Raw genomic sequence first — 16,027 nt, forward strand, 5'->3', positions numbered from 1 at the left:
GACCTTCCTTATCCCAGAGACAAGAGAAATATCCCAAAAACAGAAGTATTTATGATAATTATTTGCTGTTTGTATCAAGCGTTAGTCAACCTTGTTCACCCAGAATGTAAAATAACATGAATATAATAAAAAATGTCACCAGCTGCATAGTGCAAAAATATTTTTAACAGCGTCTTTTCACCTTCGCTGCCTTTTAAGAGTTTGATTTCTTTCAACTTCACACTACCTGTCTGCAATCCTGGCTTTCACTGTAGTTTCTTTCCCACAATTAGTCATACAAGTTGAGCAGGAAACTGCACGACAGAGTAAACTGAATTCAAGTTTGTGGTTGACTTTAACCACAGTTTGTGTTAAACCTGTTTCTTTTAGACAGTGAGCTAGCTGAGAGACTGCACTGAGGCACAGTAGAAGGTAAAAAGAACTGCGAATCATGTAAAATAACTGTAGTAGAGTCCAAGGATAAAAAATATGGAGCTGGAATTGTGCATAATATATTCACTTTAAGATGGACCCCGAAAAAGAAAGGAGGCCTTTTTGTATGGTTTGGGGAATTAGACAAACTCTGGAAAGGCCCTTTTCACTCTTTGATTTCACTCTTTAGTTTTCCAACTAAGCATAAGCAGCTGTTTTGGTCCCAGATGCTTACTCTCAGCGATCCTCCTCTCCTTCAAGCATGACAACAAACATGTCATGTAGACCTCAGCTACCTGAACCAAGACCTCTCCATAAATTCCAAGCATGCAAACCCCCTCTATGAAAACCACATTACCGACAAGGGCACAGGCACCGCGGCAGCAAAGTCGGGCTTATGACCTGCATTAGAATGGGTATGTTTCCGATAATGCGTGAAGAGGAATGTACGAAATGAAAAGGTCTGCCGCTGCTCGAGTAAAGAAGGTCATTCTGAGAGGAAATGTGGGGAGTTGAAGGGAAAGTAATTCCCTGCATGCTTTGCCTTATTAAATATGCAGCACAAAGGAAATATGGTCTGTTTTAACTCTCTAGCCCACAACCAAGCGATGCACCCAGCCTGCAGCTTCAGGTATAAAATCCTAAACATACAGTCAGATCAGCTTAGAGACATTTCTGCTGCCGGATTTCTTCGTGTGACCTTGACCATCCAGAGGATGTGAGCTCCTCTTCCTCAACTCCCCCCACCCCCTCCTCACCCGCCTTTAAATATTGAAGATGGATAATGGTGTTGGGCTTCATCATGAGGCCAGTGCTGAGAGCTTGGCTACAGCACACACACACAGACACACACGTAAAACCAAACACGTCACGTACAAAGAAACACAAGGTTCAATACTCAAGAAAGAACCGTCGGAATACGATGTTTGTGTTTGCTGGCAGTTTTTCCGTGAATCAGCATCAGATGTACGCTTAAGTGTCTTAAGCACCGCTGTGATGTCATCATTCCTCATCAGTGAGCCCTCCCTCCCTCCCTAATCTAAACCCCCTCTTAGGACTGTAAATGCCAGCACAGATGTGGAGTAAGGTGCAGCATTGGTGCTTAAGAGTCCAGCCATAATCGCGTATCTGTCATCAGTAGTGAAAGCACAGCTAAACAAATGATATTAAAACAACACCAATTCAATTTGATCAATTTATTAAATGTTAAAACAAAAAAATGCAAAATTTTAAGGATTTTTTAAAATTTTATTTTGTCATACCTTGACATGTGATATGTCGGCCAATGATTTGGTCAAATAAAACAATGCATTTGACCAAAAGAAAAATCATAACACTACACAAGGCGAGATAGAGATTAAACAGCAAGGCAAACATAAATACTTCTTTTGTATCACAGTACTGTGCAAACAAAAAAATCACATGTTTGTAAACTTAAAACCTCAGCCCCTTATATATATATATATATATATATATATATATATATATATATATATATATATATATATATATATATATATATATATATACTGCTGACTGTGCAGAAAAGGTGGTAAATCACAATTTGGGAAGACTTGCTTGGTGGTGATGGTGGTGGTATTTTGCATGTGTGATGGGGCGGATGGAGGTTTCACACGTGGCAGATTAAACAGATGGAGATCCCTTGGAGGACCATCTGCATGGGCGACAGCCTATATAGTTTTTCAGCAGATTTAAGAAGGTCTGACGACAGGTAACTGCTGTCCTCCAGAGGAAGGACAGCACCTTTTGCAACTAAGCGATTATATCGTTAATAAAGTTTGAGCTAATCCCACACGGGGACAGTAGAAGGAGACAGCAGCTGTCAAATGCGAGTGCTGTGGACCTTGAGATTGCTATCAGGGGGACACAATGAGTCAGTGAGGGGGAAAAGCAGCGTGCTGTGTGTGAATTATGGGCTCGTGTTGGTCAGGAGTGTCCAAATGGAGCCTGTGTGTTCAGGGCTCTCTGTACAATGACAGCGTTGGTCAAATCCGCTTCTTCCAGACTTAATTCTTTGTTGGTGAGCTCTCGGAAAGGAAGAGACGTCGTCAGGACAAAAGGTGGGCAGCTCCTCTGGCAGCGTGACACGAAATCATGAACATCAGCGATCCTGGAGGAGAAAAAATATAAATAAATTAAACATCAAGACTGGAGATTTAAATAAACGAAACAAACAAACTGCCATCGTAAATACAGAAATGAACATGTCTGCTCCTATTAAAACTTTCCCAGCCAAGTACTCCAGTCCCTACTGTGACACGTGACTTCTGTATGAAGCACTATACTAGTACCATCATATATTATTAATAATGAGGCCCCAGTGTATATGAAGCAATCCTATGTAAGGCCTGCTCCTCACGCTGCAGGCTGGAAGGGTTCAGTCCTCTCCATCCATCCTTTGCTTACTAACCCTGTTATATAAAAGCTGCACCAGACTTACGCAATCCCTCTCAGGGGATTTTATAGATCCACGCTGTTGCTACATCTCAGATTATGTTTTCTGCTGCCCCATGCACTGTGGGGCAGGGGGACGTAACACGCAGCATGCCTCCAGCCTTTAACTCCAGCAGCCTAGAACAGAGCATTACGTAATCCTAACCCCCACCTACTTCACCACCTCCCAAGCTAGAGCAAACAAAAATCTTTTTTCATCCCTTCAACCACTTCTTTTTCCTGTTTGAGATTATGGGATTTACACGCAGCGCAGCAGGAGCAGAAAAGTGTCAAGATTCCTCTTACACAGCGCAGTTAGTCGGTCTTTAATTTGCTGATTCTTTCTCTTATTTTTGTCCTTTGATCAAACCGAAGATCGAGATGTGGCGTATTGGCGATACGTACCGATGCGATAGGTTAAACCTCTGCACCAGTCTCCTGCCGTCGGCCAACCAGATCTGCAGGGAGGTGACGGGAAGGGCGTGGTCTAGTGTTACCATGGGAATAGGAGGAGATTCTCCGTCCTCGTGCACAGATGGTGACCTGGCTACTACTCTGGGTGCCACACTGGGAATGGACAGAAGATAAATAGCAGATTAACCACCAGTTTAGGAGTGCGCACGCCGGGTTTACCATGCACACCGACGCCAGGAAAAAAAAATCTCATGCAAAATGTTTGCAGACTCTTTGTGTCAGTGATGGTGCAAAAATGTTTTGGTGCTCAGCTTGACAAGCAGACTCGTCTGCTGTGCCAGATTTGGTTGTGGGGTTTTTGATATTTGGATTTAGAGGGACACCTAGTGGTGCACGGTAGCCTTTAAATCTTGAGATCACACTGCACAAAATACAAAAACAATAGGACATTCACAGCGACAATCTCTCACCTGCCAAGTCTGTATCCTCGACCGCTGAAGGGATGAAAAGCCTTCTTCTTGGGAACGTAATTTTCCTCTGTCAGATCTTCCACGCTAATCTCCAGCTCCTCCTCTTCTGCTCTGCTCTCCCACTCTGCCGGAAGCTCCCTGGGATAGATTAAAGATCCGGATTGGAGTCCACTCAGATCAATCAATATGACAAATGAGCTGCACTAATAAGCTTTATCTAGCTTCAAGTGTCGGGCTTTGGTCAGCAGGGAGAATATCTTCCCTGCTAATTTCATCATGGGGGAGTGATCAAAACCAGTGAATCGAACCAAGGAGAGATGTTACATGTGACTTACATTCAGGCTTAGTCTGTCCCTCCTTTTTGTATGTGTGCAGCACATATAATTTAAGTAGGTCTGCATCAGTGTTCCCAAAGTGAATGGGTTCAAAAGTAATCAGACAATTGCCTACTTAATATTCCTGATCTAGCCCTTTGACATTTTGTCATTAGCCCATGATGAAAAGAGCTCCCGTTGATTGATTGAGAGCTGTCTTTTGGATTGAGGTGGCTACTCAGGAAATTGAGAAAACGGCAATCAAGCAGGTATACCAAGAAGCATGATTGGTTATCATCACTAAACTCTGGCAAGTAGGTTTGATAATGGACATAGATATGGTATTTAAACATATTTAAACTAAAGACAAAGAAAGAGAGAAAATAAAAAACAACTTCATTTGGCATTTATTCAAAGCGATCTAACGCTGCAGGCTCTGATTGAAATCAATAAAGTATTAACCCACGCCGGCGGTCTCAACTGAACGGGTCAATGCTATTTGAACTGACGTTCATTAAACACTTGGCTGGTGTCGAGGAGAAGTGGACCACCTCTAATTCATTAAAACTTTTTTTTTTTTGGCATTTTGATATTGACTTAACTTCTGACACCACAAACAACTTTGGGTCATGCCCGTGCCTGCCGTGGAGCCATGCCCAGACAATGCATTCATCAAGCAGCGGCAGCTACTACACACTTGTTAAAGCAGTTGTAAAATGTTGCTTAGTGCCCACTCAATAATGTTATGTTTTTGGTTTATGCATGTGAGACATGGGGAACCTGTCCACCGTGCACTCTGCTTTTTGCACCATAACAGCTGTGATGGACATTTTACAGATAAATTCAGCTGAATTGGTGTTTTTAGCTGTCCTGATTGTTTTAGTATAAGTGTGTTTTTGGTAGAAAAAAATCAGAAATTAGTATAACGTCTGCCACTTCTTTTTTTGTCCTCCCCTTGTCCAGTTTCCTGAATATTTTTAAGGTCAGACCGCACACCATGCAAAGATATGCCAAGCTTTAGGCTAACAGATATTTGGAAATCATCTTGTTGGTGTTATTATTGAGATTTGTCACGTATTCAACTATAAATAGGAACAAATGAGGTGTTTCAGAGAAAAGTCACGTGTCACAGTAGGGACTGGAGTACTTGGCTGGGAAAGTTTTAATAGGAGCAGACATGTTCAGTGGGGAGTGTTACATGGTCAGGTACTGGACTGAAGATGAGTGGAAAAAGAGCTAATGAATGAAGAAAAGCCTGGAGAACTATTGTTCAAGAACACTTTAAAAATGACAAGAAAATCTTTCTCCTTGGATGCGAAATGTTAAACAACTTTTGCACCTTACTGTACATTTCTCCCTAACACTGATAGCACATCTGCTCCGCAATGAGCACAAAATATAAATAAACATGTTTTATATTTAATTTCTGTATGACTTTGCTCTTATTAGGAGAAATGTGTTAAATTTATGTTACAGATTACTCAAAAAGATATTAAGATGATAAGAAAAATGACACCGTCTTGCCAATAACTTTTCACTGCCTGAGGAACAATAAGAATTGCACTATTAGTCTGAACACTCCCTTCTCATCAGTGAGAGAACACTATTTGAGGTCGTTAAGCCACCAAGAGTAATTAAAAACCATGATTAAAGCCTAGGATTTGATGGCCCTCCTTTGTGGTAAGGCAGCAAAAATCTAACTGAAGACATCGTTAAAACAGGAAGGTTATCCTGTTTCAGCCAGTCGACTCACCCCCTTTTGATGGCATCCAGGAACTCTTGATTCTCTGGAATGGAGTAGCTGCGAAAGTCCTCGTCATTCACAGTGAAGCCGTCCTTCCACAGCCTCACCACCATCTCCACCTGGAACCAAAGCAAAAAAACCCCAATCAAATAGGCCTGACAGGATTCAGAGATAAAGTCGCCACACAGCTGTTAACCTCGGGAGGTCGGACTTTTACTGCGGACTGTTTATCCTGGCAACGAACGGGTAAACAAAATATCCTGTGATCACTGAAGCCTGGTGCTTGTGCTTTCAACTGAGATTTGCCTGACAGAGCTCGGCGAGAGTTCTCATTTGGAGAGTCTTACGCCACTTTCACTCACGCACCGCAGGCCATTGGAGGCAAACGTGAGCATGCAATTTTCAACGCAATTAAACAAATGTTTAGCCTGCCGGGTCCCTATTACAAAGGCTTTGTGAGGTTCGTCTGGGCACGTGCCAGAAAAACTACAGGTAATAGTTCAGTGATTTCTCTGCAGGCAAGTGCGTCCTGCATGGCTGTAGACACTCACTGTTCTACCTCTTTCCTGACTCCTCCATTTCTCTCCCCGTTTCCCTTCCTTAACAATAGCTTCTTGACAACCTGAGACACTGTGACCATTTCTGATGAGGCTTCAATGAACAGTACATAGGTCAGCTGAAGGATAGAGACATCTCCCGGGTCCTGTGTTAGGTCTTTTGCTGGGTTTTTCTCAAGGACATTACTTCCAGATTTTTTTTATTCTGTACTTATCCAGTTTCCTCAAAACTTTAACATTTTGGGCTAATAGTCCTAGAGGAATTACTTTGCTGGTGCAAAAATACTATTTATACTTCTCTTGTGGTGTTATCTTTGGCATTTTTCATAGTTTCAACTAAAGAAATGTGAACAAATTAAGTGTTTTTGCCTTAATGATGCAAAAATTGATTCTTTGCTAAGCTGTCAATTATTTATAGACATAACACTAGTTTCACTCCTTAAGTTTGATGCCTTTTTCTACTTAAATGCATTAAGTGGCTTAGCAAACAAAAATAACAATCCTGTGAAAATAGTCAGATACAAGGACCGGACTGAAAATGAGTGAAAAAGCAGCCAATACTGATGAAAACCAATTTTAAAAAATGACAAGTGAGTCTGGCTCCTTGGAAGCATAAATGTAAAGCAATGAGGTGTGGCTTAAGACTCTTGCATAGTACTGTGTATACTTTACTTAAATGTTGTGTTATTACTAGTCTATAAGCTCAGAAATGTAGGCTGGACATTTGCAGAGATCTGGCTCTCAAGTGTGAATTTGTCTCTGACCTTTGAAGTCCCTGAGGCATCGTAACAGATCTTCTCCACCTCATCGAGGAGGTCTTCCACAGAAAAACTACGACTCATTGGAGCTTCCTCTTCATTGTCCTCACTGACCACCCTTTATGAGAAGAAAGTGCAGGTATTCACTCATCATGCTTATTGAATGTCAGTCTACAGTCACAAGCGTTAATGTGCAAGACCATGCAAAGCAAGTTCACACACCCCAGAATATGTTATTATTATTATTATGTCCAACCCAGTTATTTTCAGATTATTTCACATCCACGGCATCAATTCAGTTACAGGACTTCATTTGCCTAGAAGTGGATTTAACAAAGAGAATGACTTACCATTGTTCATCTTTTTCACTCTCCACAGTGTCAGTTTCTTTCATGTCTTCCTATGTTTCCCATCTAAGGAACAAGCGAGCACACACACACACACACACACACACTAGCGTGGTTGATGTTCAATATTTTGGAGGGTAACCTTTTATTGTCTTAGCGGCGTATTATGTACACGTGTGGAGTAAAACTGTGCTACACCGCTTAAAAATGACCTAAAACGGATCATTTTTATAAAGCACTACGTGATCGATAGATAGCCAGACAGCCAAGCAGCCTGCAGCTTTATCGTTATTTATGCAAGTGGGCGGCAGAAAGCGATGGACCCGCAAAGAGCAAAACACACACGCAGGAGCCGGTCGTAAAAACGAGGATTATATGTCAGCATAAACACAACAGATGCCCATTAGCATGCGCGCATAAAGGGTAAGGTCGAATAGTGAATTACCAGTCCGTGTTTTAATCGGTTAATCCAGGGCTACACATCTGTAGCCATAAGTTTCAGGGTAGCGGCGCTTCTGCTGAGCAATACATGTGACGTAACAGTGCCGTAAATCCACTCGCGATGTCGCGGTTGTACACTCTTCTGTGCTGAACTCAGCAGGTCTTCTCTCCCAGCTGAAACTCACGATACAGTATTAGATGGCATGGAAAGCCCACTGGATCCAAACTTGTGTGCGTTTGTTTCTATTTAGAGGTAAGATGTCTCATATGGCTCAACTCTATGGAGGGCTTAAACTGCCAAAATACAAAACAAATAATTAATGACTCACTAATAAACACGCAGGGAAACAAACACAGACAAAAATAATTTAATATAGTTTTCTGGTACATTTTCTTGCAGAAGCTTCTCATACGCCCTGAGGACCAAAACTACCAAAATTATAAATGAACAGGTAAATAAATCAGTAAAAAACAAATAACAATTTTAAAAAAGCTATCTTACTGAAACGCACAAAATCTCTTTTTGGTTGTTTTAACTGAGGAACAGAGCAACCAAACCTGGCACACAGGTACATCTTCCACACTGGATGTGATCATATTGCTTTGGTTCAAGGTTCAAGGTTCTTTATTTGTCACATGCATAGTTATACAAGTATAACACACAGTGAAATGTAGCAACCTGTCTTTGAAGCTGACAGGTGATTGCTTATGGACATTCTAGGCTCTGACTGCCTCACTGAAACTCCAATACATTTATTACGATATATTTACTACGTTGATCAGTGACATCCCGCACTCAGTAGTTTCAGTCGCTCATTTGGAAGTTTGGAAAAATTTGTCTTGGATCCAGCCCTCTATACAACATCACTGGTTATTTTACTTGTAGTTGTTTCAAATGCCTGAATGTAAATCACTTTCTGTGGCCTGTAGTTGCCAAATCGCTGTGAATTGCTTCCTGTAGGGGTACAGCTTTGGGCCCCTCAAGGTTCTCATCTATATCACATATTATGTTCCCTAACAACCACCTCTCAACAGGTTTTAATGACCCATTTGTAGCAGTTATGCACTTAAATTACCTTTCACGTGCATGACACCACTTTCACTGTACAACAATAACATTTAAATTGTTGCCTATTTGTTATTGTGACGCAAAACTTGAATAATGCATGATATATTATGATGTCATTATGTTGCACATTGTAGCCAATAGAAACAATACTACAGCATGGTCATTTAATAGTCAAATACAATTCAACACATCAAATATAATTTTATAAAAGATCTTTTTATTTTTCCCCATTCATTTGCTTACTTATTAAATGTGCCTCGTATTTATGAATTTGGCATACGTTTATACTTTTTTGACATAATTATAGACATTGTGCTTGAGAAATAATATAGCATCCAAGGTGGCATGTTCAGTATAAAACACACCCTTAAACTTATTTTCATTATCTTTGAATCAATTATCATTGTTAGCAAATGTATTATTATAGTATTTTCACTACTTCTAATAAAAGTAGTAATTTAAACTTGACATATGTTACATCAATTATTAAGCAGCTACACAGCGAAGATGGTGATGTATGGTGTGAAAAACAGGCTGTATTTCTGAAATTACGCTAATGAGAGATTAAAAAAAATGTTTAAAAATGAAAGGAAGCTCTTGATGGTAACAGAATTTAGTTTAGGTGTGGACTTAAATCATATCCAGGAAAATATGTTTGGTTAACATGAAATCCATGCCTGATCTTTGATGGCGTATCAGTGGAGAATGATTTCAGTGACCCTTGACCTTTTCTGCATTCCCATACCTTCTATTAAACTCTATGAGAACATATAAGCACAGGTAAAGAAATTTCATTTTTCAATCATCTAACCGATATTTCGATGGCGAGATAATGAACTGGACATGTGAATGAATCGTCTAGTTCACTTCATTTGAAATCGACAGCCTGTCTGGAGTGCATTGCCCACTTATGCTCAGAACAGAGTACAATGATAATGAAAACAGATTCCTGTTTCCATGTGAAAGGTTTAAATTTTCTTACATTTGTATAAAAAATATTTATTTGAGATATCAAATGGGAATATTTTATGGCACAAGGTTCTTAAGAAAGAAACAACAACATTTTGACATTGATTTTTAGAAACTATTGCTTGAACCAAAAAAGAGGAAAAAAAGAAGAAAAAAACCCAAAACAGATGGCTAGCACAGTTGCATCTTGACTCGAGCCAGAAATAGAACAGAAATCACACAAACAGTCATTTTTACTTGTGGGGATAAAATGACAGGGAGTGCAGTGAAAGAAGCAAGGCTAAAAGCATCAAAGTGAGAAGAGATTATTATTAATTCAGCCTCTTCTACTACATACTTGGAGGTCACAAAGAATTCAAAATTTGATAGTCAGTACAATTCAGCCCTGTCTTGCAAACAAAAACAGTTTTTTATGTTGTAGTAATAATAGCTTGTGTGATTATTCGAGTTTTAAAGATTCTGATTGCTGCTTTACAGGGCAAATCTAAATATTTTTATCATTCACAGACCTTTTACATTTGTTGATGTTTTAATATATATATATATATATATATATATATATATATATATATATATATATATATTTGATGAAGACAAAGAGTGAATTGCTGCACATATTGGGCATCCAGGCTGCCCACTTCCATCTGTTTTCCTGCTGGCGTCAATTGTACCACCTTTTGTTATTCATTTGGTGACTTATCGTGCTTTAATAGTACTTAGCTGATTAACTGACTGTCCCCAGTGTACAATACAAGTACTTACCCATAGTAACATATCTGCATTAAGAATTACTGCCTTTGTGATATCAAGTATCCATGTAATAACAAAGATAGTAGGTCTTTTGGTGGTAATCCAGTCAGTAGAAATGAATGCACTTGCCAAACAGACTTAGAACCACCACACACAGAGAGAGAGGGAGAGAGAGGCGGGGAGATAGGGAGGTAGACACAGAGAGAGAGAGAGAGAGAGAGATGGCGCCTCGAACTCGATCCTGCTCTCACTGAGGCAGTGTTTAGAGCCGGTTAGAGAGATTCAGTAAGGGGCAGACAAAAGAAAAAAAACATGGTGAACACAAGGAAAAGCTCACGGACTAGGAGCGGTCCATTCATCTCGTCGAGGACTAGGTCGTCGTCGAGAAACGAGCGAAACTCTGAGGAACATGTAAGCCGGTTTCTTTTCTTTACCGGCGAGCTAGCTGGCTGGCTAGTTTGGCTAGCTGGTTGCTAGCCTTGGCCTCAAGGTGCTCCACATAATGTATTATTCACAGCAAAATACGAGCAGTATCGACACTGACACCAACACAGTCACGCAGATACACAGTGTAAGACATGATTGCGGCTAGTCGTTTGCGTATCCTTCGCACTGAACGGATTGTACAGCTGTTAGATTACAAGCTAGCGATATGAACTGGCTATAGCTTCAACTTGAGTTCCCTTTGTTTTTGGCAATTTTAACCGGCTGACTTGTTCCACTGTTTTCACCATTAATTAGCCCACCCAATAAAGACAGTTGGGGTTGTGACTCAAGGCTGTTGGCACTACTATGTGTCGCTATCCTCGAAGTGTCAGCTTACTTATTATCTCACATATGAAGGGAGAAAGCGATAGTTAAGCTAGCATTGTAGGTTATAGTTAGCCTAGCAGCTAGCTTACAGTGGGGGGAAGGGAGTCCCAGGTTCACAACAGTTGGCTGGCTCGGGTCCGTATTTAGCAAGTCTGAACCTGGTGAACTTTGAGTTATAAATGACCCAAAGACCCATGGGCAAGTTGGTTTTTAGACTGTCCGTTTAAAACACACTCGTACAGTTAAATATTCCCATGTGTTCTTCGAAAGAATGATTTGATAAATGAGCTTTAGATTTTACTCCCGATCGCCCGACCTACAAGCTGCCTGACAGGCTTTGTTTCAAAATGTAAACATTGTGATTATGCAAGACAGGAAGGTCTGTATTTCCGTAATATTTACGATTATTAAGGCACTTAACACAGACAAAGAAATCATTTAATCAATGGGAAATATCTGTTGGTTGCTGTTAGCGCATTCCTGAGTTTTAATGGTTTGTTGGACGAGTGGTGGTACGTCGCAGAATTGTGGGTCATGATTCATGAAATACGTAGCTCCAGTCCAGACCAATCGATAGCACCCGATATTGCACTGTGTGAGTGTAGAACTGCACTCTTTGTAACAGAGTTGTAACTTTCCCACCTTTTATTTACATTGCCATATCACAAGAAGTCAGTGTAGTGTTGTACTCCATGCAACCAGCCATTTTACTCTGTTAGCTACTTGTTGACCTTGTCAGAACTTGTCAGAACCGACTGTCCTGCTGTGACAGTGTTTGCAGAGTGATTCACATGTGGAAATGATTTCACGGTGGACCTCTTGGGCAGCCTCCGTGCGTTTCTTCACTCCTGGTACATCCTGCATTTTACAGTCTGTCTGCATCCATCTATCCACCCAGTCAGACAAACCCCTCTGTCAGCACTGCAGACAGTTGCCTATGACAACAGTGAGATATGCTCACATATCAGCGGGGAAGTTAGGCTGTGAAGGGCATGAGCATCAAGGGCATATGTCTGGTTGGTGCTGTGCTGAGATTCACAGGGTACATTGAGGAAGTGGGTTCAGGGCGTCTTGTTTCATGACAGTCCTCTATTCTGGATTTGACGCTCTCCGATCTTGTTCTCTTGTGTCCTCGATTTTTTTATTTTTTTTTCCCGCCCCATGAAATATATTTTTACTTAATATTCAAAGAGACCTTGTATGCAGATATTTGTGAAACATTCTCTCTGTATTTGTTATCCTCTTTTTTCCTTTCCTTGTTTTTTCTGATTGTGTGTCACAGTTTTGCCTTCACTCCCCTAAGTTCTGGTGTTATGTGTGTGTTTGTCCAACAGAAGGAGCCCAGCAGTGATGCGAGCAGTCCCAGCAGTCCACGGTTTGCACCGCCTTCCAAGCGCACACGGCGGCAGACTGCTTCTGAGCCAAGCTCCAGTGATACCTCCCCGTCCCCTCAGACTAAGGGCCAGAGGGTCAGCTGGGGCATTCCTACCTACTGCACAAGGTCAGCTCTTGGCCTAGTTTTTTTTACACACGTAAATTTAATTAAGACAGAGTTGGTCAAGATAGATATTTTGTGGCTCTGGCTGTGAAACCAGAGTTGCATTGTTACATGTCATGTTTTAGTGCTGTGTGATTAACCAAATTTGAAATTTTGATCAGTTATGATCTTCGCTTTTAACAGTTATGAAGACAAGATTATCTGGATAAAACAGTTACTTCTTTTTGCATTACGTTTGCCTAATTTTTTAAAATGCAGTTTTCTTTGTTTTTAAGAGTTATTTCTTTGTATATATATTTTTATTTTTCTTTAATACTTTTTTCCTGCTATTGTCAAGCATACATTTTTTTTACCCTTCCATAAAAGCTCAGACTCACTTGCTGTTTAGTTCAGCTCTAGCTGAGATGACCAAAAGAGAGCATGCATAGACCTGTTAAGAGGAAGAAAAACTTATAAGGTTTCCATGGGTGAACTTGGGGATGGATTATTAGAAGTTGGCCTCGTATTTGAGGGTCTTTCCTTTGGCCACCTGGCCCAGGGCTAACTTGCAGGTCTCACAAGGCACACAAGTTCACTGCACCTTGAGGCTCCCCATTAGAGGCAGACTGGTAGCTGCACTCTTTACCCGTGTCACCCACTAGCTCTACCTGTTTTTTGTTTTGTTTTTTTCTTCTTCATGGAAATTCAAATGTTCAAAAAAATCCAGGTCACAGTTATCAACTAAAATAATTGTGATAATGATTTTTGGTTTAATCTTGTAGCCTTGTTGTGCATTGTGATCAGAAACACTCCATCCTAAGCTCCTAAGCAGTAATATGTGTGATTGCCATCTTTTGTGCAGCTGTCAGAATTATTTTGTTCTGTTTTACAGACTGTCGTCTCGCATCATGCAAAATGGGCACGGTAAAGTATTTTCCCCCAGTTTATCCCTGTTTAAATAACAATCATCTGGGGAGCATATGATTAAAAAATACCAATTTTAATTGAATCTTCTATCTGTGCTGCAGCCCATATGAGTCACCGGAATGAGGAGAGTGGAGGGGGAGATCACTCTCATATGAATGGCCATGTGGAACTGAAGAGGAGCTGTCGGGTGAAGAAGAGCCAATTTGAACACCTCAATCAGAGCCTGCTGTTTGACCAGCTGGTCAACAGGTAGCTTCAGGCAGTCATACTATTGACATGTTTCTTTGCAACAGTGCTTTGAACAGAGAATGAGCTGGAAATGTGGTTAACCGGTTCATTTGAAAGACACATTCATTTTTGGAACATATGAAAGTGGATCCTAAAAAAATATTCCTTATTAAATAGTATTTGTATGCTGTGTGTTGTAAGTTGTCACAGTGTTTATTGGTTCAAGATTTAAGATGAAACATGAGTAGAGAGAAAAACATTTTTGAGATTCTGTACTCTGAAAAGAGAACACTGTAGACAAAGTTGTTATCTTGTTTCTCATTCTGTGTTGGTTTACGTGTGTGCAGCACCGCGGAGGCTGTTCTTCAGGAGATGGACAACATCAGTAGCATCAGGCAGAATCGTGAGGTGGAGCGACTTCGCATGTGGACCGGAGAAACTGAGGAGGTGAGCGAAGCAGTGGAGCGCCACACAAACCAGGGTTTGAAAAGTACCACTGCCTGATGATGCAAGGTGAATGCAAGTGTTGGCATTAAGGCTCTTCTCTTTTAGGAAAACATGGACATGTATTCACGGGTGAAACGCAGGAAATCCATGCGCAGGAGTACTTTCAACATACCTGCGCATCACAAAGTCATGGGCAAAACAGAGCAGGAGGAGGAAGAGGAGGAAGGAACTGAAGGTCAGTTCCCTATTAATGTTCTGCTTACGAATCAGTGAAGAAAGCAAGAGATCATGAAGTCGTTATGAAGTACCTCGTCTTAAAACAAATTAATCATAAAAAATTTTGATTGCTTAGTGTACTATATAATATTTAAAAAACTCAGTATTCTCAAATTTAAAGATGATACTTATGGCTTTCAGAATCTCATGGTGAGGAAGAGGAGGAAGATGCAGAGGATGATGATGACGATGATGAAGGAGATGAAGCAGAGGAGGCAGGGGAGGAAAATGACAGGCCGTACAATCTGCGGCAGCGTAAGACAGTGCAGAGATATGAAGCACCGCCTATTGGTAAATATATGCATTTTCTGAATTATTCTTCACGCTTCTAAATTGGTTTCAAATGTAATTTAAACAGAACAAAAATCACAGTAAATGGAAATTATACCAGAGTGTAACCACTAATCATTTTTTGTTTCCCTTTTTTCAGAGCCAGTGAACAGAAAACAGAGCAACCCCTCACTTTTTGACACCCACAGATCCCCAGCGAGGAGAAGCCATATAAGGTGGGCAAACTGTGAAAAGCCCAAATCTGGTGCTCAACATATTACTGTCTTTTTCACAAGTAGCTTTTCACTAGTACGAGTAATGTGCTCATGAGGGAAAAAAGGAATGTCAGTGCGGAGTGATACAATTCTGACTCTTGATTTGTCACGCCTCTCCAGAGTGAAGAAACACGCCATTCACAGCAGTGACACCACCTCATCTTCTGATGAAGAACGCTTTGAGCGCAGAAAAAGCAAGAGCATGACTCGGGCCAGGAACAGGTGCTGGCTGCTGCCTTCTTTCTTCTTCCCTCAGTGTTTTTAACTACTCGGTTGTGCTCACTTATTTCACTTGAATTTGTTGCAACAGGTGCTTGCCCATGAATCTGACGGCTGAAGACCTGGCTAGTGGGGTGCTGCGTGATCGAGTTAAAGTGGGTGCAAGCTTGGCTGATGTGGATCCAATGAACCTTGACCCTTCAGTGAGTGAAAATACTCCCAAGTTCCAAAACAATAATAGAACACAGTTTAGCCTGAATACTTGGGTTCATCAAAATTATTAGACAAAACTAAACGACCCACTGTTTAGTTTTGGAACGGTCAATTATTAATACATAAAAAAGAAATTTTCTGAGTTAAAATGTGACCTGTTATGCTTTTCCTTATTTAAAGTGGT

The 16,027-nt window shown here is 40.7% G+C and overlaps 2 protein-coding genes across 3 annotated transcripts in view; one reads left to right on the top strand and one right to left on the bottom strand.

Moving 5' to 3' along the window:
* Positions 1-1,592: 1,592 nt before the first annotated feature.
* ubxn2a (UBX domain protein 2A) lies at positions 1,593-8,034 on the bottom strand. Of its 2 annotated transcripts, XM_026143199.2 has the most exons (7): positions 7,915-8,021; positions 7,473-7,535; positions 7,129-7,240; positions 5,817-5,926; positions 3,750-3,887; positions 3,271-3,432; positions 1,593-2,542 (listed from the first exon to the last, which is right to left on the bottom strand). In XM_026143199.2, the coding sequence occupies exons 2-7, from the start codon at positions 7,514-7,516 to the stop codon at positions 2,359-2,361; spliced, it is 750 nt and encodes a 249-aa protein (XP_025998984.1). In that variant the 5' UTR covers positions 7,517-7,535; positions 7,915-8,021; the 3' UTR covers positions 1,593-2,358. The 2 variants fall into 2 exon arrangements, with proteins under 2 accessions (XP_025998984.1, XP_025998985.1); XM_026143200.2 differs by lacking the exon at positions 7,473-7,535 and having other exon boundaries at positions 7,915-8,034.
* Positions 8,035-10,860: 2,826 nt separating this feature from the next.
* The window catches only part of atad2b (ATPase family AAA domain containing 2B), a 64,440-nt gene continuing 59,273 nt past the window's right edge, over positions 10,861-16,027 (top strand). Inside the window, exons 1-10 of the mRNA XM_026142805.2 lie at positions 10,861-11,109; positions 12,846-13,012; positions 13,881-13,912; positions 14,017-14,164; positions 14,491-14,590; positions 14,696-14,825; positions 15,008-15,157; positions 15,297-15,372; positions 15,532-15,633; positions 15,722-15,833. Coding sequence (XP_025998590.1) covers positions 11,011-11,109; positions 12,846-13,012; positions 13,881-13,912; positions 14,017-14,164; positions 14,491-14,590; positions 14,696-14,825; positions 15,008-15,157; positions 15,297-15,372; positions 15,532-15,633; positions 15,722-15,833 — 1,116 coding nt within the window. The 5' untranslated portion in view covers positions 10,861-11,010. The remainder of the gene's footprint in view (positions 11,110-12,845; positions 13,013-13,880; positions 13,913-14,016; positions 14,165-14,490; positions 14,591-14,695; positions 14,826-15,007; positions 15,158-15,296; positions 15,373-15,531; positions 15,634-15,721; positions 15,834-16,027) is intronic.

Source organism: Astatotilapia calliptera, chromosome 15 (assembly GCF_964374335.1).
Source record: "Astatotilapia calliptera chromosome 15, fAstCal68.1, whole genome shotgun sequence".
Classification (NCBI taxonomy): Eukaryota; Metazoa; Chordata; class Actinopteri; order Cichliformes; family Cichlidae; genus Astatotilapia; species Astatotilapia calliptera.